General features: G+C 37.4%; 2 protein-coding genes across 4 annotated transcripts in view; both read left to right on the top strand.

Moving 5' to 3' along the window:
• Positions 1 to 1,860: 1,860 nt before the first annotated feature.
• On the top strand, positions 1,861 to 7,394 carry LOC142349199 (rabenosyn-5-like). Its single transcript, XM_075400608.1, has 3 exons — positions 1,861 to 2,485; positions 2,692 to 2,981; positions 6,742 to 7,394. Exons 1-3 carry the CDS (start codon positions 1,936 to 1,938, stop codon positions 7,309 to 7,311), a joined length of 1,410 nt encoding a protein of 469 aa, XP_075256723.1. The 5' UTR covers positions 1,861 to 1,935; the 3' UTR covers positions 7,312 to 7,394.
• Positions 7,395 to 8,447: 1,053 nt separating this feature from the next.
• Positions 8,448 to 23,197, top strand: part of LOC142349610 (spectrin beta chain, non-erythrocytic 1-like) — a 69,214-nt gene continuing 54,464 nt past the window's right edge. For all 3 annotated transcript variants that reach the window (XM_075401292.1, XM_075401294.1, XM_075401293.1), the window contains exons 1-14: positions 8,448 to 8,719; positions 9,770 to 9,909; positions 10,512 to 10,837; positions 10,993 to 11,081; positions 11,411 to 11,726; positions 12,083 to 12,850; positions 13,234 to 13,396; positions 13,803 to 14,364; positions 14,532 to 14,648; positions 15,018 to 15,258; positions 18,359 to 18,511; positions 19,137 to 19,352; positions 19,736 to 19,968; positions 20,241 to 20,380. In XM_075401292.1, coding sequence (XP_075257407.1) covers positions 9,771 to 9,909; positions 10,512 to 10,837; positions 10,993 to 11,081; positions 11,411 to 11,726; positions 12,083 to 12,850; positions 13,234 to 13,396; positions 13,803 to 14,364; positions 14,532 to 14,648; positions 15,018 to 15,258; positions 18,359 to 18,511; positions 19,137 to 19,352; positions 19,736 to 19,968; positions 20,241 to 20,380 — 3,463 coding nt within the window. In that variant the 5' untranslated portion in view covers positions 8,448 to 8,719; position 9,770. The remainder of the gene's footprint in view (positions 8,720 to 9,769; positions 9,910 to 10,511; positions 10,838 to 10,992; positions 11,082 to 11,410; positions 11,727 to 12,082; positions 12,851 to 13,233; positions 13,397 to 13,802; positions 14,365 to 14,531; positions 14,649 to 15,017; positions 15,259 to 18,358; positions 18,512 to 19,136; positions 19,353 to 19,735; positions 19,969 to 20,240; positions 20,381 to 23,197) is intronic.

Below are 23,197 nucleotides of genomic sequence, written 5' to 3' on the forward strand. Positions count from 1 at the left end.
CTTCCCCGCATTGACGGATCTGCATCCAATAGATTTATTCTCATATACCACATGGGATTTCAGGTTCCTATAAAAAGATGATTTTAGCGAGGGGAGACGTGACCTTATTTTTCGCGTTATGAAAACAACTCCACTTGCAAGTCACACAGAATCTTCAATCTGCTCTCAAAATTTCTAGTTAGGTTGCCTTTTTATTGTGGAATAATATTTAGTTTCTCATGAGATACAGTTTTGCTTCTTATTCTCTTTTTGTGTTGCTTTCAATTGACCTTTACTGCCAAATTATTCTTTTATAATGTCTGGTTTACGATTTTTAAAGGCTATTTGTCTGGATATAAGTTTTGGTCCGGCATGTCTTGTTCTTTTCCAGCGCCTGATCGAAGGCCAATCAATTAAATTTTGCGTTCAAATTCCAGTGAACCGTCCCTTGAATCACACTTTTTATAAGCTGAAGTGGTGAACTGAGCCAAATTCATTATTTTTCCTGTGTAATTTGGTTTTTGATACCAATCAGAGTTACTTCTATTTTCGCTGCTCACATTTACTTTGATTCCAGGAAAAGCCAAATCCCGTTCCATGTTCACTTTTTCTTATGTAAATTGCAGGTTTTTTATGTAAAGATATTGTGTATAATAAAATTATATAATGAATTTGCGTACTTAATAAAATTTAAGTACTCGTCCGGGTCACAAAGAACTGACCAAATATTGTCATCCACATACCTCTTGAACAATTCAATAACCTAGACCTGTCCCGATGTCTGTTGATTGGTGCAATACAGATAATTCCTGACAGCATCCTACATGTTGGCATAATCGTCTTTTATTATCTTTTGGCATTTTGCATAACACCAGTTTTTGCATGACTCACATTCTACTCCTTTTCTTCGGAAAGTCACTCTCCGGTTGCAGGTTTGCACTTTGCGTTTTGATCAGAGTAAGAGATTTTTTCTCTGATCTGTTGTTTTTGCAGTCATGCCTCAAACGATTTCATCCACACGTTTGCTAGTACTACAGCCAGTGATGCACCAATACCTAGACCATCTGATTGTTCATACCAGATCCAGTTACATTTAAAATGAACATTTGTCACCGCTTCCTTTAATAAAGTTATCATTGCGGACCTTCGGATCTCTGCTTGAATAGAGTTCTTCTTAGAGTAGTCTTAATTCTTGTCTCATTGTTGAAGACGTTAAGATTGTTTGTCCTAAAAATTGAACGTTACTGCATTAATCTCATTTGTTTTGTTCATATTATTCAAAAATTTTCTGGCTAATACTTAGATTGGTTATATATGTAATTGAAAATTTCTGAAATCTGTCTGACATTTAACCCAAATGAAGTCAAACCTATCTATCAAACAGATTTATAAAAAGTTTCTACGGTATCGGCAATTTGCGTCCTCAGGAACCAAAGAAATCTTCCCAATACCAGAACTGAAAAGATGAGCATTGAATTCTTGTTCAGAACATCCCGTGTGGCAAACAGAGTAAACCAACACGTAAACTTCAAGGAATCGTTCGGACTAAAAAGAAGACTGATCGAGCTATCTTGGAGAGTTGTAGATGCTACCTACGACAAACTCAACTCCTGCACCAGGCTGATTGCGTGCGACTGCCAGAACTGCAGGGAAACGTGGACAATTTTCTAAACTCGGGATCAACTCCCCTCAGTTTCTTACTGCAAAGCCAAAACAAGAATAATAATCCTGAGGAATGGAATAGACTAACTTTGAACTGAAGCTTGCCATACCGAATGAAAATGACAGTAGAATAAGAGCTGAAAACTTTTTTAACTGAAAAATTTCCGCGAGCCTTACCATTGGGAGAGTTCGTTTTCTTGAAGACCTCTTTGGGAAGACCGATCCACTTTTTGTTTCAGATTTGGAATCATGTGTTAATTTTCTTTGATTGGATTATCGTTGTGGGCTGTAAGGATGCAATCCACAGCTTTGGAGGGATTCATCTGTCCAGAATGTCTGAAAACACTTAGTTCTGTCGGCCACCTTGAAGCTCATTTTAACAGCAAACATTTAAAACTTCCCAAGGTAAACCCTGCGAGAAATGAAGCAAAATTCGAGCCTGTATTGGACTTAACTAATTCCTTAGCGATATACGAGTCCCCTTTCTGGAATCAAAATGATGAGGGTAGGCTGAAACCAGTGACGCGTAGTTATACAGACATGTTCAAAAAAACCAGAGCATCATTTGTCGGACCCAAGGCAATTGAGAGCAACAAAACACTTCTCCGCTTGGAAAAAATTATTGCCGTCGAAGATCCAAATAACGTGGATGGCCGAAAGGATTACGAGAAAAGTGTCGTTGCATGGGCTAAAGATGAGGATGTCCCCCTTTGTCCCTCTTGCGGAAAAGCTTTTAGCATGGTATTTATGCGGCGAAAGCATCACTGTCGCCTGTGTGGAGCAATTATGTGCCAAAACTGCTCAAGAATGATATCCTTCACATTTGCATCAGCGTTAATAAAAAGTAAGCTCTAAATCTTTTGGGACAGCATGGGAAAAATAGGTACAAAGCAGACGGTCAATTATTTGAACTCTTAAGTAACTCAATCACCAATTGACTAGCATAGGAATCAAAGGAATATAGATGCCAAAGACAGCTTCTGCGAAATTAAATGTAAATAAATGAAGGGCGAAATTAAATTAGGGGCTATTTTGTCTATTAAATTTCAGGTTTTCTTCACAAAAGCGATTCAACGGCAAAGCAAGATGATGACCATCTGAGGTTATTCGCAGCTTCAAACAACTTCCAAGTTCTTTCCCAACAATGTTCCACCGAGGATGAACCTCAGATCAAAATCTGCCTGTACTGTGTGGCCATATTAATGCGTGTTACTCAAGAAGTTACAAAGAAATTAGCGAATAGTGGAACTGAGATCTTGTACAAACAGTTAACTCGTAAAATGGGTGAAGTACAGGAGATGCGGCCATTGTTTTTACATGCAGCTTCTTGCTTGAGCAAGGTAATAAAAAAACACTTATTACCAAGTAGTTGTAACAATTTATTTACGGTAACAAGACTGCCCAGGACTGTATAGAGAGCAAATCAAAACGTTTTAAATTCATGTGACTTATTAGTATAAATTTTTAATTGCTCTCGGACGAAGTTTGAAGCAATTATTGTAAACATTTTGGTCTTTTTTCGTTTGACCGTTTTGACCTTTCGACTGACTTTTGCGCCCTTGACTTTTTGCGTTTTGAAGGGTCTGAATTTCTCTATCATTTAAAATTTTGAGCAGCTGAACTGAATTGGCGTTATTTCAATTTTGTCTAGTGTTTATAGTGGTATATAATGACCTCTAATGACGTTATTTGAAGCCCTCAAATAAGTTTAGTTACCCTCCCCCAACTGAAGCAGGCTGCAATAGATTCGTGCTCCCACTAATAGTTCAAGAGCAATTTTTCCGGCGTTAGTCGTTTTTTTGGCTAACTCGACCCAGAGCCAACAAAAATAAAGATAAGGACCTAATTAAGTTTTTTTTTAAAAAAAAATCTGATTTCCCACCAAAAGACGGGTGGTGTATATCAAGTTTTTTTCGCTGTCAAGTCTTACTTCTGCAAAACCCATAATCGCGCTTTTTTGTCGTAGATATCAATTCTGAAGCGATCCAGATATATGATAATAGATTATTAAAACATAACACTTCCCCTCACTGAGTCCCCTCAGTGAGGGGAAGTGTAAATAAATCAGTGATACTGGGTCCCCACACTACTCCCTCCTGCTCTAAATTTCCAACCAATGTGTGAGTTATAATTATTGAGTAGATTAAAGTGATAATGATTGGGTAGATTGAATGATGAGGTTGAGATTGGATAATGAGTGAAAGAATTGGGAATTGACGATGCTTTGGCTGGAAATTAATTACCGTATTATAGTTGTTGTCGCTAATATAAGACAACAAATAACTGCTCATAGATTCCCCAGCATGCAATCAAATACTAACTTTTTTTTCAAATATTAACGATTGTGCCCATTAACTCTCGAATCTGCCTGCTCACTCTTCAAAAAATTGTGATCAACGTCCTCGTTAAACACGTCGCAATTTTTAAAATTTACTGCAATTCATTATAAATTCTCATTCATTTTTAAACGCCTGTCCACACGTGAAAACTTATTAGCACTGTACTTAAAATGATTTTCACTGTTGCTGGCGTAACTAACTGGTATTTTATCAAGTTTTTGATGAGAATTAAATATTCGATTTGAGAAAAGGTAGCAAAAATGCTTAAAGTTGTTTCTAGTTTTTTTTAACAGAACTTTTCATCGCTATCTTTTTTTCAGCTCAACGTTCTGCGAATACCTTGGATCTTAGGCTACGTTACTGTAGGTTAACTTATCATTGCACGGCATCTTCTGGACTCTTTCTTTAATAAATTTGCTCACTTGAGGGAGGAAGATGACCTCCTGACTGTTGCGTTCTGAGATATTTTGAAACGCGGCTTGGTCCCGCGACTGCTGTTTTTGTTGATTTATTCATGTCGACATGTAAATTTATACCCAGAATTGTCGATAGACGGCAAAAGTTTTCAATTTTTCTCAAGTTTTTAGCTTTCATATGTTGTTTTGTCCTGCAATTTTTCGTTTTACCAAATTTTCGTATCTTCAACAAAGCTTGTATTTTTTTCTTGAGAAATGGGATAAACTAGTAAAACCCAATGACATTAAGTCAATGAGCAGATCTTGTGGTTCAGGCCTCGCACTTTATCCTAGTTTAGGACTCCTATCTTAGGATCTCATGACATTTTTCTGCCCCCATCATCTAGTAAAGATAAGCTCTCTCAGCTTAAAGTAGCGACTAATAAGGCCAACCCTTGCCAGTTGTTTGGGAGGAATTTGCCCTAAGTTAGTCGGCAATGCTTTAAGAGCTGCCGTTTTGCTTCTTTGCTACGCTACTCGAATGACTGATGTCTTAGAAAATTGATACAATGTGTCTTGCCATCAATTCAAATGCCGAACTTTAATGTTTCAAAGGTATTTTTCATTTCTCAATAGTAAAAGCAGTCCAGATTTTTTTCCATTTTGATAATCATTAGTTGCTCTTGAACTCAATTTGAAGCAATTATTGCAGTCATGTCTGTTTTTGTGCCAAATTTTTGCGTGTATTTTTGATCTAGAATGTCATTTAGGTCGCTATCTCTGAAGCATTGCGGCTGAACTATTTGCGCTTAGCACCGCGACTGTCGGTTATGTTATAACTTTGCACCAAATAAATTCGTTGTATTCCAAGATTCGAATTTTTTGGTGTTCACTCGATATAATCGTTGACCAAGTAAACGCTGATATCGTACAAGCGGATATTGCATCGAACCGAAAGCCATTAAATTTTCAATAGTTTACATGTTCAACATAATCTTTGAGCATAAAATTTACCTGTACGGCATGTACAACGCAATTTCGTTTATTTAAAATATCTATCTTTTATTTATTTTTTTTAAATGAAAAACGCAGCCCAGTTTGGAAAGTTATGTCTCAAGTAGCAATATTGTGTGATTTACAGGTATCAAATTGTGAGTGAGAGGTTGTTTAGAGATAGCTGTACGAAGTTATGATTTTGTGGAGTTAATTTAAACTTTATTTTACAATAGCAGAGTTATTTTCTGTTATGTGAAATTGAAAGATTTAGGTCGTTGTTTATTGGAATTTGTCTGGCCTGCTGAAGCTCTTCATTTGTGATAAGAACCAGATTATATGGTAATCGTGTTCTCAGTTATGATGCAGTTTGAATTTTTTCAATGGTATGGGATTTTTTCTGATCTAGTGTATTTGATGGACTTGTTTTAAGTTAAGTTGGTGCAATTAATATGCCTGAAAGTAATTCCATCAGATCTATCATGAAGACACTAAACGTGTTGATGAAGTTGATTCATTTTGTTCTGACTGTGAACCTTTTTGTTAACCTATCGACATTGTTTTACGAAGGAGAAACTCTACTTCACACATGTCTAACCTTTCAAAGCTAGTCTAACCTTCTCCAACCCTTTCTATGGTCTCCTGTGGTTTAATAAAAGAGTGCATGATAAGAAATATCATCATGTTACATGTATTTACCCAGTTCAAAAGAAATAAAAATCAGAGTAATTTTAACCCAATCGCTTCATTTTACTTTTTATTTTTAAAACAGTTCTTCATTCCTACCGTTTTCTGGTTCAGTTTCAGCCATAAATTCTACTAAAGGTTTTAATAACTTGATCTTGAACTAAAGTTACGACAATATTCATTCATCGTTCTTTGTATATTATGTATTATTCATTAATTTCACATCAAACATTTTCAACGGATTTTTGTGCCTCACTGCATTCGTTTCTAATTTTGATTTCCAGGCTTTAGATTTTGTTCTTGAGTTGTTTCAAACGAGCTGTTAGTAATACAGACGTCAAAAATTTGGACAACTTTTGGTAAATTATGATTTAGAAGAGCTTCACAGTTTTTTAAACACATTTTGATGTATGATCCTAAAATATTTAAGTCTTAATTTTTTCAGCGTGTTTTTCCGTAGGCCTTTGGACAATTTTCTAATACTGATCTGCCTTAATGCCAGAATACCCATTTTGATGTAACCCCCGAACAATAAGACTATTTGGATTAATGCTATTAATATATTTTAAAGCGACCTATTGTGCATAATGGCAGATAGCGTTAGCAGCATTGGCTTCTTTTGCTGTAGTTAGTATCATTCTCCTAAAAGTTTCTTGCTAGTTTGTGACCGAGTTTTTTAATTTAAGGGTGAATCGGATTACAGCTTTGGCGAGGCGACTGAAATGAGGCACGCGTTGCTTAAGAACTACGAGGTTATTGAAGGCATCAGTAAACGAATTGTCAATGGATCAACTTCATCCCCTCACGAGTACAAATTAGCTCAAGCTATTCGGAAACATTCCCAGCTATTCTTACAACAGAATCTATATGCTTTACAGTCTTTGCCAACCCAGGAACAGTATTTGATACAAAAGGAAAATAGAAAAACGGCCGTTTTGAAGAAATTAGAACAAGATAAATTAGAAGCACAATCTTTGAGTTTAGCCTCATCTGTACGGTCGACTCCCAGTTCAAGTCCAGTGGGGGCGAGAAAAGTTTACCAGAAGCGGGCAAATGGGTTTTTACCCTCAGCCTCAGTTACAGAATCCAAAGGTGCTAATGGTCAAGAAGATGACCCAATTTTGCTGCAGATTAGACAAGTTCAGGGGTACCTCACCCAGGCCAGAAATGCGGGCAGAAACGATGAAGTCCAGATGTTGACCGAGAATCTGAAACAACTTCAAACGATGTTAACAAATCCGCAATCAGCTTCATAGTCATTGTAGTTTCCAATTATTCTTTCGATGTTTATCCAAATTTAGTCAGTCTTAGATTTTAAATTAACTAATTTTGTACGTTTTTCGATTTTAAAAACATTTGAAGCCTAAGATTTTATGTTCTTCCATCAGAAATTGAATTTCAATCGGCGCCATTTGAGCATTTCACGCATGATGATTCCCAAAATAGCGCCTGGAACAAATAAAGATTCACGCTCTAATTTGATTTGACTAATTAGCGGGGGTGAATTTCCTCGAAGTTATTAAGCATTATTATGGAATAAGACGCCTGGTATTTCACTGTGTCCAGTTATCTATCAATTATCGAGCTGAATTTATGAAATTTGCTCAGGCAAAATATTCTTATCTCGAAAGTTGACAAGCATGTGGTTCCAACATAGCATTACTCTTGCTGTACTAGTTGTGGTGGTAGCATGTTGCAACGTAGACACAGAGACGAATAAGAGTTCGAAAGTGTTTGAAATAGATTAACCGTGTTAATAAAGTTGATCGGGGCTTTATTTGATAGTCCACTGTACTTGTGTGTTGTAAGGTTTAATGATGGTAATGTTACCACCACCAGCTGTTTGACCAGTGAGAAAGGCCCATCATGCTAATGTGATTACAGAATCGAGTCGGTTCGCTGCTCTGGAGATAGATTTATATTTGCAGAAATGGTAATGGTGGTTGTGATCATGAATGTTCTGCTGGCCGACATAGAAATTAGCCGACAAAAATGAGAACCACATTTTGTGATTATTATCCTAGCACTGTGCATGTATATAGGCCTCACTTCAAATTAGAGCAAAATTCAATTTGCTAAAAATTACATTTAATTAGAAATAGATGGAGTCAGCGATTCTAAAACTTTGATCGAATTGTATAATATTTTGAGTATTTTAATCCGATATCGCTTAAAATGCTTCCCTGTATATGTCAGTGTTGGGTTTAGATCCGATGAATTATTTCCTATTAATTTTTCCTTTTACCCTAAAATGTATGTCGGGGGAAAATCATAAATGTATGTCGGCCATCCTCATTTATGATGGCGGAGTTGTAATTTATAGTGATGTTGGTGGTGGTGTTTGTATGGTAATGAATAATGTGTTGAACTGTATTTAACTGATTTCAGATCTCGATTTGTCTTGTCTGCTCGTTTGGCTTTACATCTAAAACAAACTCAGCTCCAAACTGCTTGTGGTTGTTGTATACTTCGACTTGACTTGCTGTTTAACAACTAACCAACTCAAATCAAGTCAAACCAACTCGTTCGGTACAATTCTCTCTCGCTCTTTTGGACTGAAGTAGTCACCACTTTTACTGTTATTGCTATTGCGTGTTGGAGAGTAATCAATTCTAGTCAACTTACACCACACCGACACACACACTGAGTCGACTTTTCGATCGAGTTAGTTCATTTATAACCATTTTCATACTTTTTTTTTCTAGTTAGCACATTTTGTAATTTATCGAATCAGGTTTTCTTTCAGCAAAAAATTCTACTTTTTTAATCCGTTGTTACAGCTTTGTACATTTTGTTATTTAAAAAATCGTGTATGTTTTCAGCGCAAGATATAACTAATTTGTACGACCGTATATTGGTCAAATTGATCAGACTTTAATTGTTTTTATGAATTGTCTTGCAGAGTTCGCTTGAATTAGTTTGTGAGCGCGGTTACCTCGAGTTTTATGCACATTTTAATAGTTATTGTAAATATTACAACTTTGCAATATTCACGCAAAATCCATGAAAAAATCCATTAAAACTTGTGTTTTTTGACACCGCAATTTTCAGCTCCAGTTTGTTGGATTAAAATATATGATCTTGCTTTGAGATTTCGCTATTCTGAGCTGAGTGATAACTGTTTAAACTCTCTTCCAATTAAATATTTTTAGTCTCCACTTGGAGTTTTTGATCGTGAGAATAAGAGTAAGAAAATGGAGAAGCAAAATTCAAGAGTTAGAGCAGAGTTAGAACATGAAGTTGCCTAATCTGATGTGAAAAAATGATTCTGCCATTGAATAAAACTGAACTGGTTAAATCAGTATAGCGCCTTTAAAAAGATTGTTCAAAAGATAGCGTCTAATAAATGCTGCTGCAATAAAAGGTCTTTGAAATTGAACCACGATAATAACTTAATCAGGTGGGTTATTGTATTTTCCTTAGATTTTTTGGAAACTTGGATTTTGAAAATTGACTTATTTCAAAGAAAGATTGTTTATCCATCATATTTAAGTTTGAAATGTATCATCAAATATAGACATAAAATGCAAACTGCAAACTTTTTTCCATGGGTTGCAATAGAGCTTATGGGCACTATTAGAGAGCCCCAAAGGTCAACAAAGAAACAATATCGGAACAAAAAATTCTCCTCCTCATTAAGTAACTTGGAAAATCAAAGCCAAGTTATGTTTTGAATGCATTTGTGATGCTTAATGTGATTGTTTTTTGTTCTAGAATGACGACAGACCACATAGTGCGGAGTGGCTACCTCTCTGAGGACTTGGCCGACTCCGACGCGGAGAATGTGGATGACATGTATGACGAGAACAGCTCCGCTCGTCTATTCGAGAGACAGAGGATCAAAGCACTCTCAGGTAAAGTTGCTCATCTCTTAAAATCAATCAAGTAACGGTAAAAAGAGACTTTGAACTTTGAAGACCTGTTGAATTATTTTTTTAAGGTCACAGACCTGTCTGAGTCTTTTTTATCATAACTCAAGCCATCTCTCGATATCTATGTTGTTATAAGGTATATTAGTTTCGAAAGACATACTTAAACACTGAATGCGCTTTCTTTGAAATTAAGTGTCAATTAGAAAGAAATTATTAATTTCTCCAATGAAAAATGTACAAACAACATACAATATCATATTGCATTGGAGAGAACAGACAACGGGGTTATAGGCACCAGTTTTTCAGTCTACCCCAGAGTTGAGTATAAATAAAATAACAATTTGTATAATTCGAAAAGAAAAAAAATACAAAATAACAATGTTTGAGATATAGGCAATGTGACACAAAAATTCGGAGAAGGTCCCAACATTTGGGCGCAACAATACTGTAATGGGCAATTTTTTTGGATTTTTACTACAGTTCTCATCTGCAAATTCAATATTAGCGATTAAAATGCAATCAACATAAAGAGGAGTGTGCATCAGACGTAATTTTTGCATCATTAACAAAGTATCTTGTTTCAGACGAGCGTGAAGTAGTGCAAAAGAAGACATTCACAAAATGGGTCAATTCCCACTTAGCCCACATGTCCACTCGCTGCAACGACCTCTTCGTGGACTTACAGGATGGCAGATTGCTCATCAAACTCCTTCAGATCCTGTCGGGCGAACAACTCCCGAAACCCACTCGAGGTAGGATGAGGATTCACTGTCTTGAAAATGTGGATAAAGCGCTTACTTTCCTCAGCCAGAAGAGGGTCCACTTGGAGAACTTGGGAGCCCAGGATGTTGTGGATGGAAGTCCGAGGCTGACTCTCGGTTTGATCTGGACTATCATCTTGCGATTCCAGGTGTGTAATACTTTAAATACACTAAGATCAACCATATGAATCTTTGCAGTGATATGTTATCACAATTTGATTTTGCGAAATAAAGATGCCAGAATGATTTGGGAGGCATTAAAGCAAAGAGAAGTAATAAGCATTGTGATTTTCTGTGTGTTTAGATTCAAGATATCCAAATTGAAACGGAGACCCAGGACACCATCTCTGCTAAGGAAGCTTTACTCCTTTGGTGCCAGCTCAAAACTGCCGGGTAAGAGATATTCACATGAATTTGATATTGGTAGAAGTTGATAAATTGAAACTGGGTTCTTCAGCTTAGTTAGTAAATTGTTGCGTAATTTGGTTGAAACTGGAGGAGTTAGAGGAAAAATAGTGATTGACATTTGTGTCAGTTTTCTCGTCCATAATCAGTAATGTTAATAAAAGTCAGTTGAGGGAATCAGTCAGTAACAGTTCACTTCATTGCAACCCGCTCAATCATGTCTTCTAAGATAGTGCAGACGTTCGGAAGATCTTGGAAGATTTCGCTCAAAACTAAGATCAAACATCTTTTTGGATTGACACTTGTTACCGTTCTAGGTACCCTGGTGTGAGTGTCAGAAACTTCACCACCAGTTGGAGAGATGGTCTGGCATTCAGCGCCCTCCTCAACAAACACCGGGACGACATCGCTTACCCTCGTGAACACCCGAGGGAGAAGGAGGAGATGGACAAGTGTCTGGCTAAAGCGTTCAAAGAAGCAGAGCAAAAACTGGGCATCCAGAAGTTGTTGGATCCGGAGGATGTGAATGTTGAGTACCCGGATGAGAAGTCGATCATCACTTACGTGGTCACGCTCTACCACTACTTCTCCAAGGCCAGGGATGAGACTGTGTGCAGCAAACGTATCAGAAAGGTACGCGGAGTAACATCTCTTTTTTTCTCCACCCCAACAAGACGGCAGTAGTCATTTTGGCTGAAGTGCTTCAAGGAAAACAAAAGATTTCTGATCGGCTTAAGATAAAATAAAAACATTTTATTTCCGAAACAATAGAAAGATGGTATAAAATGAAGTAAATTAAGAGTTAAAAATTGAAAACATTACATATAGCAAAAATATTACACTGGTGCTATTACATTTAAAAAAAAATTGTGAAAGGCGATCATTTGTCAGAAATTTTCTTGAAGTTGTTAAACTCAAAGTGAAGTTAAACTTAAGCATGTGGATTATATGCCATAAGTGTTTGTGAACTTTGCCCTATTAATTTTTAGGTGATGCGCGCTCGAATTGACATTGAAAAGCTCATTCACAATTACTACAAACTCGTGACTGATCTGCTCAAATGGATCGAGGACCGTATTGTCCAACTGAATGACCGAGTGTTTGCTAACTCCCTCTATGGGGTACAGCAACAACTGCTTCGATTCCATAGCTACACCACAGTGGAAAAACCTCCCAAGTTCAACGAGAAAGGTGCCATCGAAATGATGTTCTTCCAAATCAGGAGTCAGCTGTCGGTACACAACATGAAAGCGTTCACTGCAGAGGAGGGAAAAACTGTGATGGAAATCAACAGCGCCTGGCAACGTCTTGAAAAAGCCGAGCATGGACGTGAAATTGCTCTGAGAGATGAACTGATCCGACAAGAACGTCTGGAGCATTTGGCTCTTCGATTTGATCGAAAGGCTGCGATGCGAGAGACTTGGCTCACTGAGAACCAGAGAATCGTCAAAACGGAGAACTTCGGAAGTGACTTGGCTCAGATTGAGGCCTCCATGAAGAAACATGAAGCAATTGAAACTGATATCCTAGCTTACAGAGAACGTGTAAATGTTATCCTGGAAGTGGCTTTGGACCTCGAGAGGGAAAATTACCACGAGTACAAGAGAATTAACAGCCGTAGAGACAATGTGCAGAAACTGTGGGATGATCTGTTTGCAATGTTAGACTCAAGAAGAGAGAAACTCAATTGTGCTCTTGGCTTGCACAGAGTCTTCAAAGAGATGGAACTTTGCTGCAGTGAGATGTCAGAGCTGAGAGTAAATTTTCTTTCTTTCTTTCTGAGAAGAAAATTTTTCTCTGAATATAAAATATCCGGATATATTTTTTTCTCGAATATTTTTCAGAATGTAAGATTAAAAATTCGTTTTCCCGAATTGTGTTCCAGTATTTAAGTGCGAATCAGTACACAAATTATAGAACTCTGGGTTGTGTTGGCATCGAGATTGGGCTTATAGGACTGAATTTTTACATCAAAAATGAATTTAATAAAATCTGAAAATGGCTAGAAATTAATTTTATGGATTTTTTGAAAGGCATTTTTTTGTTTCTAGTTGATCTTGTTTTGGCTAAAATGCTGTTTGAAAATGGTTCATTAAACCAATGGGATATTAACAGCTAATGCCATTGTGTGTTGTTATAGCAACCTCTGATGTCGGACGACTATGGCAAACATCTGATGGGGGTTGAGGATCTGCTGCAAAAACACGCTCTGTTGGAGGCCGCAGTTACTGCGCAGAATGAACGGATGAACGCTGTCAATCAGAAAGCGGATGATTACTACGCAAGAATTGAGGAACAATCAGGTACAAGATTGCACTTTTTTCGTATTTATTGCTTGTAACTATTGAAGTTTGAAATTAAGGAATTTGTCGTCTTCATCATTAAAAATCAAATTGAACCATGGGTCCTATAAATTGCATATAATTCGCTCTCTCAATTGAATACAGCGCGACAGCATTAGTTGATCATTTGACGGACACTCTTTGAAAAAGTGTTGTGCAGCTAAGATCTTCAACCAGACACGGAAGCCCCCATCCTCGTCTGTCGGGAATTGTTTACCACTATAGCTTTAAAAAGTTATACGACAACCTTTTTTCTGCCCACGTTGAATATCTTCGGATTCTCGTCCTGGGAAAATTTTAGATTTGTGAATCAACTATTTTACATTTATTTGTTGATTTCTTTGCTCTTGTATTGGTCTACTTTTAGGTGAGCCACCGTGCAAGAAGGAAGAAATTGAAGCTCACAAAGAGAAACTGCGACAGACCTACGATGAGCTCTGCGAAATGGCCTCCAGCCGACATGACAAGCTTGAGGAATCGAAACTCCTCTGGCAGTTCTTCTGGGACGTTGTTGATGAGGAATCCTGGATCAAGGAGAAGGCTCAGATCATCAACACCGTTGACATCGGCAACTCTCTCACATCTGTTCAGAATCTCCTGAACAAACACAAAGCTTTGAGAGACGACATTGACAGTCACCAGACTCAACTTGATGAAATGATCGCAGCCGGACAGGCTTTGATTGACCAGCAGCACTTTGGATCAGCCAAGATTCAAGCGAGAATTGACGAGATCAACGCTATGTGGCTGAAACTGAAGGAGTTTGTTGAACTGAGACAGAAGAGATTGGACGAGGCGACATCTCTGTACAGGTTCCATGCTGAGCATGAGGATGCGATGGCCTACATGATGGACTTCTTCCACATCTTCAGCATGACTGATTGTGGTCAAGACGAAAGCAGCAATCAAGCTCTCATTAAGAAGCACGAGTAAGATATTTCTCATACGTTTCCTTGAATTTAACTTTTAAAAAGTAAACAATTTGTGTCGAATACTGAATCTTTTCTTTGGATCTCGATAATGAGTATTGTGCCCAAGGAATATTTGAAATAAACTTGGGCGGGACTGCAGGTTCTATAGATTGAATATTTTGCAGGGACACGATGAGTGAATTCCGCAACTTCCAGTCAGTATTGGAGGACTTGCACAAGCATGCGCAGAACCTGGGAGAACACGAGAGGAACTCACCTGACGTACTCGAGAAACTCAGCCAGTAAGTAAACGATATCAATTGTTTTATCTGGGAAATTTGAAATACAGTATTCGATTTGAAATACTAGCTTTGCTCCTGAAGTACACTGTGGTTCAAAACCTACAGAAGTTTGATATCAAACTTGCAAGATTGTAAATTTTGATTTTCACCACTGCAATGAAGTGAGTCCATGTTCCCGATGGTTTCGACTGTGAGGACTTCAATGGGGTACTTGATCTTTATTTTCATCATAAATTTAGAACTCTTTTCATGAAATTCATACCACAGCTCTTCGCATTCAATTCGAAAGTGGCTCAATTCTTGACCTGCTGCTTTTAAATTTTGTCTCGTTTATCGAATATTACTAGCTAAAATATCTGGTTTGTTCAGGATGGACAAGAGGTACAAAGAACTACAAGTGTATGCAACCAACAGACAGGGTGCTCTAATGGACGCCTCTTCACTCTACAAGGTGTTCAACGAGTCAGAGCTGGTAGAGTCTTGGCTCGCAACCAAACTCAACTTCCTAGAGTCCCTCGTCATCCAGAATGCAGAGGATGTGGACGAAATTGAGATCCTCAAGCACAGATACGACCACTTCGAAAAGGAGTTCACCAACAATGACGAAAAGGTAAGACTTTAATAACAGTTAATATATTTTAAATAACATTTTCTGAAGTAACAATTGTTCTCGAAGGGAAACAATTGTTTTAGAAGGATAGATTGCATGTTGTATAATCCTTTATCATTTGGACGAATGTAGTGTTACAGCTAAAAATACTGATAGGATCATGCAGTCAAGTTTTACTCTGCAAATTGACATTCAAAGTTTTTGACTTTTTTTTAACGTAGCTGATCATTAGCTGTAACAAGGCATAAGGTCCAAGAGATAAGTAGATAAAAATTGGTGTATGCTGTGTGAAGCACAGCAACTGTTCCAATTCAGGCGTTGTGCACTTAAAGGTAAGCGATATCATGAAATAATCAAATCACTATAAGATCGATCTTCAGCTTGACACATGTTGCCGATCGTTGATACTATAAAATTGGTTTCGATTCTTCAGATCTCAAGAAGTTAAATGCTTTTAACTTTTCATATCGCTTTCACTTAAATTTGAGTAATAGGTTAAATTTGGAATAAAGGGCAAGGTTAAATTTAACAGCAGAAATAGGAAGTTTTGTATTGTGATTATAAAATTTAATTCACTTTTTTTGAAGAAACAAAGCGACTTTTGCACGAAACTTTATTTTCGACGAAGTTTTATTTGAATTAATTTATGGTCAAAGAGACTCACATGTGTGAAAAATGTCTCCAATGAAAATCCTTATATGGTAAAAAAAAAATGAACAAGCAAAAGTAATTTATTGATGAAAATTTGTTCATACTTTTTTTTCAATGTGGTGCCGATGACTTCAACTCTTTTCTGTGTCTGTTAGTCAATATATTGCGGCTTGCGAGTATTTTGCAGCTATTCCGTTAATGTTCCGGCTATGTTTTCGTTATTTCAGATAACCGGATATCACAAGTTTTTGTATCATAATTAGCTAAGAAGTTTAAACAGAAATAAAATAGACGAGAATTTTCACTAAAAAATATTTTTCTTTGTAATAGGCCAAATGATTAGATTGAGAGATGATTAGAACATAATTTGCCGTAAATACTATATGTGAGACAGTTTGATTTATTTTGCGGAAATTTGTAGGCTTTTTAATTTTTTCTTTTTTAATTAACTTCTGTTTCTAGCGTCAATGCTCAAATTGCAAGCATGTCTCATGGACTCTCCAATTTTTTCATTCCATTTATTTCAATTTCCTAAGTACGTTCGTTACAATTCATTTTTAATTGCTCTTGAACAAAGCCTGCGGCGATTGTTTTGGTTTTTATGCGATATTTTTGCTAAACCAATTTTTCTATCAATCGTAATTTTTCTATCAATAGTGATTTTAATCAGCTGAACACATTGGCGGAAGTACTGTACTTCAAATGAAAAAAAGCGACGAATTGGGTTTCTTTTCAAAAAAATTCAATTCAGCGTTCTATAAAAATTCAAATCAGCGTTCTATTCAAATCAGCGTTCTGCGCCTGTAGTAACGAATAAATAGCCATTCGTCTGACATTAGTCGGTTGTTTATGAATTGTTGCCGGTTAATGTCATGCCAAATTCGTTACAACGTCAAAGTGTTGAATTTGTCATGGGGAGATTTTTTTAAGTTTTTTAATAGTTTGATTGGATTCACCAGTTTATAAAAGTAAATCAGTCTATGATCTTGAACGTTTGAGCGAAATTGGTTTCTTGATTAATAGCCGCCGTCAGCCTCTCCAACGGCTATTATTTAGGCGCTCTCTTTTTTACAATTCAAAGATTTTGAATTTCAATGGGGAGCTGTCTTTTTTTAAAGATCTGTTCACACATTTTCATGATCTGTTCACACATTTTCACGATTTTTTGAAGATCTGTTCACACATTTTCACGCCGGAACAGGAAGTGGAGCGAAAAAGCGAGTGGTTATGCGGCGTGAAATTTTTCACTCAATTTTTAAAGTAGAGTGAGAAAACGGTGTTTGAACGAAAATTCGCTTTCTCGCTAGTGGTTTTCTGTTCACATGCGGCAATTTCACTTTGATTTGTAGTTTCGACTTTTTGGATTGGATTTATTCTAGATGGTTTTTGCAATCCATTCATAGTTCATTGGAGGCCTATTATTTTTAAACCGAATTGACATTTCTCGCTAGTGGTTTTTGGTTCACATGCGGCATTTTGACATCGATTTTCAGTTTTTTTAAACTTTTTTATCTGTTTTTAGATATGGTTTTCCCAATTCACTCATAGTCCGTTTTCGATCTTTTTTTGTTTAGTCCATGAAAATTTTTTGAATTGTACGCCAGGACTTGTCCTGCTATGTTTTTTAATTCGCTTTACCTTTTGATCACGTTTTTCGTTTTACATAAGTTACGATTTTCACGTTTGACTTCTGACTTACCTCACTCGCTGTTGCAACTGAATAGATTCTTAATTCTATTACGCATTGAATTACGCAATGTAGTGAATACGGTCGTTGTCAAAAGAGCAAAATCAAAATAAAAAGAAATTGGATAAACCGGTAAAGCCCTGTCATTCAGTCATAATGCATCAGGATATCAAAGTTCATTAGAGCGATTGTTAGCTGATATTAGAATTAAGCTTAATATCCTCCAATTTAGAAGCTGAAATAAGTATAGGTTTAGAATCTAACTGAAACTTTACACTGAATTAGAACAATTTTTGAAACATAGGAAAATTTTTTGTCAATTTCTATCATTTTTCTTTTTCTGTTTCAATCCTGATGTGCGTCTAGCGCGTCAGCGGCGGCTTTTTTTTCCGGCAATCTGCCGGCTATGTTTTCAATGTTTTTCAGTGGCCTTTTTACCTATCAGTGAAAACTGGTAAAACGCAAGAAATTGGAAAACTTTTAAACAGTCATATTTTGGGAACGCAAAATTCTGTTTGTTTCAACAGTTAATTCAGTTTTTAGAAGTATGTCAAATGATGCCTCCGTGATTTCTGAGGTAAAGGTAAAAGTTGGCGAAATTTGGCCTGCCGCGAAAGCCAGGCTGCTATAAAGCTCTTAAACCCTTTTTGCGTGAAGCTTTACTGACTAAGACCTATAGACTCTATCATACGTTTTTAAAGTCTTTATTTTGCAAACTGCTGAAGTGATAAAATTGAGACAGGTTTGGTTGTTTTGATATAGGTGAAACTTGTGAATGCACTGGCTAATGAGCTGATCAACCGACCGAACCCCCATCCAGACGCAGACAAGGTGGAGGCAAGACGAGACAAGCTGAATGAGACCTGGGAGAGGATCAGGCTGATGATGCAGGAGAAACGAAAGATCATCTACCAGGTTAGTTGGATTGTACAGTTATTATGGGGTAGGTTAAACCTGCACAATGAAACGAGTAAAGTTATTATATAAGTAGTAGTAGTAGTAGTAAAAGACTTCTATTACCTTTGATAGGATATTACAGCATCATAAATAGAGTAAGCATTGTTAACATGTCAAAAGAAAATAAGGTTAACAATTACAAAAAAATGAACTAAAACATTAAAATAATGCCTATCCTGCGCAAACACTACATCTACATTTTAGAGCCCAAGTACACGTATTATAAGCGGTCTGTTTTATAGTTAAGATCGACGAGTGAATTTATGCTGTCATAAAACTTATTTAGAATGAAGGGTTGATTGATCCGCAGACGTTTCCCCAAAAATTTTTGTAGAGTAGGCGCCTTCTAGAATTTATAATGAACAGTGACTGAGAATTAATGTAAGGCATATTCAAATTTTTAAATCCTCAGCTGTCATTAACTATTTCATTGTGGTAATATGACAGTCGCTGGCAAGAATGTATTGAAATCTTTGCAAAGTTCGTCGTTGTCATTGCAACAATGCATCTAGAATTGTCCCGAAATGGAGAAATTTGAAGGTTGTTTCGCAGCAGTAAACATGCAATTTTCCGTGTGTTTCAGGCATACGAGACTAAGCAGTTCGTGATTGAGTGTACGGAAACTATCACTTGGATCAAGGAGAAGGCTAAGCTGATCCAGGACACCGAGGCTCTGGGCAATGACTTGACAGCCGTGATTGCTCTCCAGAGACGTCTTGCTGGCATGGAGCGCGATTTGAGTGCCATCGAGGGCAAGATCAGAGGACTAACTGACGAAGCAGACAGACTGTGTGCTGAGGTGAGTGAACGGAAGATTGGTTCAGAATTCAGTAATAAGTATAAAAGATTGCGGAAGTTATTTAAACGCTCTTATGTGATGTCGGTTTAAAATTCTGGCCAAAGTCCAGAATATAGAAGGTTCATAAAACATTCTTCGATTATTTGACATCAGAATTTTCACCCGGTTTTTGTTCATCAGACTACAGTTTGGCACGTATTTGAATATGTATGAGCAAGTAGTGCGAGCAAATTGGGAGTTATCTAAAATCTAAACTGACGTCAGAAACTTTCGAAGAAACTAGGTAACTGCAATTGAAAATAAGTAACTGCAATTGATGTCATCAAAAAAATCTGAAGCACCGTATGAAAGAAGAAAGTAATTGCTGATAATTCATTTTGCAGCACCCTGGTGTGAGTGACGAGATCAAGCAACAGATCCATGACACATACTCAAGCTGGGCAGATCTGAGACAGATTCTGAAGGACAGAGACGAACAGCTGGACCAGAGCGGACACCTCCAGAGATTCATCCGAGATCTGGACGACTTCGAGAAATGGCTGCACGCCAAGATGAACGAAATCGTGAACGAGGAGACTCCTGAGACTGAGGCAGACGCCCGACAGCTCCAGATTAGGTACTGTCTAATTTAAATACATATATTGGGGTAATAGGGAAAATGGGTTCTCAACATTGGGGGTCACCAGAAGATTGGCCAGCATTTTTGCAAGCGTTGAATTTCGCGTTGGTCTTTCACGTCAATGATTTTTACTCAGGTTGTCGTCATAGTTGGTTAACATGCAATTTATCATTTCCAATAAGTTTCATTTTTATGTATTTAAAAAAATGTGTGTTCTAGGTAATTTGATAGTTTTTTAGATGAATGTAGAATGAGATGCTGTTTTTTAGACTGAACCTGATCAAGGGTGAGATAGACAACTATGAGGAGCAGTACGCACTGCTGAAGAAGACAGGCCAGGAGCTGACTGAGGGACAGGAGAACCCAGAATACAGACAGTTCAGACAGAGATTGGAGGCTGCTGACAAAGGCAAGATCACTCAACTTAACCAAGCTTTTTGTATGAAGAGAATTTAAAACACTCATGTGCACATTTTAAAATGCCGAAAGTCTGCAGTGCCAGAAGTTAAAATGTCAGAAGTTGCTACTTAGCCAGAAGTTGCCATCCGCATCCGCTATCTTTTGTCATTTTAAAACGTGCGCGTTTCGTGTTTTAAGCATGGTTAAGTGACTCTGCAGAAGTCACTTCGAAATTCTGATTTAATATCTCGAACCGCGTCGCGATTCTCGATAAACGCCAGAAGTTCTCAGCGAATTAAAGCAGAGTCAGATAACCATTACTTAAGTAGTGGTAATTTCTTTGTACTTGATCTCCAACACGTGCATGCAGCTGAAAAGTTAAGAGCTCAAACCAGTACACCAGCTTGTCGCAAGTTTGCCATCTTGGGGTTTTCGTTGGAAACCTGGTTTTTCTCAACGTTTATCTTCTAGAACAAGTAGATGTTCTACTCTTAATGCCAATATTTTGAGTGAAATTTACTCATAACCTAGCTCAGCAAAATTGGGTTTTTTAATTGCTCGCAAAATAAGTTTGTAGCAATTTTAATAGTCCTGTTGGTCTCTTTTAATGCGATTTTTCGCTTGACCGATTTTTCGTCTGACCCATGTGACTTTTCGTCCTCAAAAATGGGATAAACAAGTAGCGCCCAGCGGTCCTTAAGTGCTGTTAGAGCCTATCAGCTCACTAGTCTCCAAGTATGCGATCCACAGAAACTGTTTTGAAGGGTTTGGTGTGAAGGGCGGTTCTTAAAGGTTGACCCCAGCCCCCCCCCACATCAACCCCATCAGCCCCCACCCCCCACCTCACCCCCCAAATCCTCAATCCCCACCCCTGCACATCGTTCAGACCGTAAGGGCCCCGTGCAGCCAAATATCCCCTCCCACAGTTGCAATTCGCCTGACGTTAGTCGGTTATGTTTAATTAATTATCGCTTTCTCTAGTCAAATTCGTAGCTGCTTCGTCTTGGATTAAAAAGTCTGTTTGAGAGATATATTTCTGTGAGAGATGTTTGAGAGTTGTAACGACTTTATATTTCAGCGCTTTTTTTTCAAGCTGTAAGCTGACTGTAGCTCTTGGCTTTTCTGTTTTGTCGTCTGACGCTCTTTTTCGGTTTACATCTGTTATAGAACATTCTTTCGCTCGACTTTTTAAGTGACTTTTTTAACGCTTTCTTTCTGGCCTTTTGCGTGACTTTCATTGCTCGCTTTCAGAAATTACGTCTGTTGATAAAACATTTTTGATTTTAAAATAGATGGTGACATGGGCTTGATAGCCGATTGGTAAATGCTTTTGTTTTTTTTCTGCCGGGGACTGGCGTTCGAATGTCTCCGATGTCAAAACTTATTGCACCCAAAAGTATTCAATTGATGCACACTCTTTGAATTAAAGTTTCTAAGGCGTTTTTGCAACTCATTTCTGTATCTGTTTCTATCTGTGTTTTCCGGCAGGCAAGTATTTTTCGCGGCTATTCCGGCAGTTTGCCGGCTATATTTGTAGATTAAAATTAAGTTTTTTCTCTTGAATTGGGCATAGGCTTATTTGATAGCTTTGAATTTCTCAGAACACTTTGAAAAAAATCTGCTAATCAAATAGGAACACTTTGAAAAAAAATTGAGTATCGCCCCAACGCCCGAATCTGTGAGCGCTGAGACCCAGATGGGTACTACAGAAGCCAATTGCTCGCCGTTCAATTCGTCCGACGTTAGTCGGTTGTTTTAAGGCAGTGGAATTCAAGAGAGTCTACTGCATGCTCCGAGTTTTTGCAGATTTTTTCAGGGTTTGCCAGCGCTTTGATTGTTTGATAAAAGTTTTAGTTTATTACAAACTACTAATTGTAGGTGCTTTTTGGCTTGTAGCATCGCAATGTACGTTTTATGCGTCAATCAATTTTGCCGGCTTTTGTCTAATATGTGGATAATTCCATAATTTTGATCAATGAAAGGTAAAGAACAGCTGACCCTATATTAAGTTCTCAACAAGAGGGTTTGTGAGCTCAGTTGGGCGTGCGCTGTTTGCTCTGTTTGTTGAACGATCATTGTCAGCCATATCTTCAAAATATTTGATATTGTTTGAGTTGGAGATCAAACGGCATCTCAACATGACTATTCGCGTGAAGCGGCGATTTGTCAACAAAAACATGTTCGTTGATGCTCTCAAATGAACTGATGTTAACTAATTGAAAATACAATTACTGTTTATTCTGTCGCTCAGTAGCTGATCATCTGAATAAATGCAAACCTCAATTGGCGTTCCTTAAGACTAAAAAAATGTAGAAGATCCTGAGGTAGAATGCTAGAAAATTTTCCGGCTGAAACATGCCTAGCTCACGACGGGCACAGTTGCTATTAAGTTCTATTCAATCCTGTTTCATGTGTGAAATATCATGAGCTTAATATTAATATGCAAGAGATGAATAGCGAACTAAATGATAAGATACTACTATATCCCTTTCTACTAATAGTTCGTGTGATTGCAATGGTAATAGTCTGTATAGTGCAGTGGTTACCAATACTCTCTGATAAAGCAGTAGTATTGATTATACAGAAGTAACCAGCCTACAGGGGTAAATAAGCTTAAGTTGATCACAGAGCCTTTCTATCTAATCGATTCTCTTCAGTTCTGAATGAACATTAAACACAAATTGTGCCATGTCTTTGTATTGATCGTTGCCGATGAATTGAAAAGTAGATATAAAAATAGAAGATACTGTCCTGCGGTGTTGAGAAATTAAGAAAGAACGGGAACGGCGCTTGAGATGTTTTGAGGTTATTGGTTTATGAATTACGG

This window comes from Convolutriloba macropyga, chromosome 11 (assembly GCF_964194025.1).
Source record: "Convolutriloba macropyga chromosome 11, txConMacr16.3, whole genome shotgun sequence".
NCBI lineage: Eukaryota > Metazoa > Xenacoelomorpha > Acoela > Convolutidae > Convolutriloba > Convolutriloba macropyga.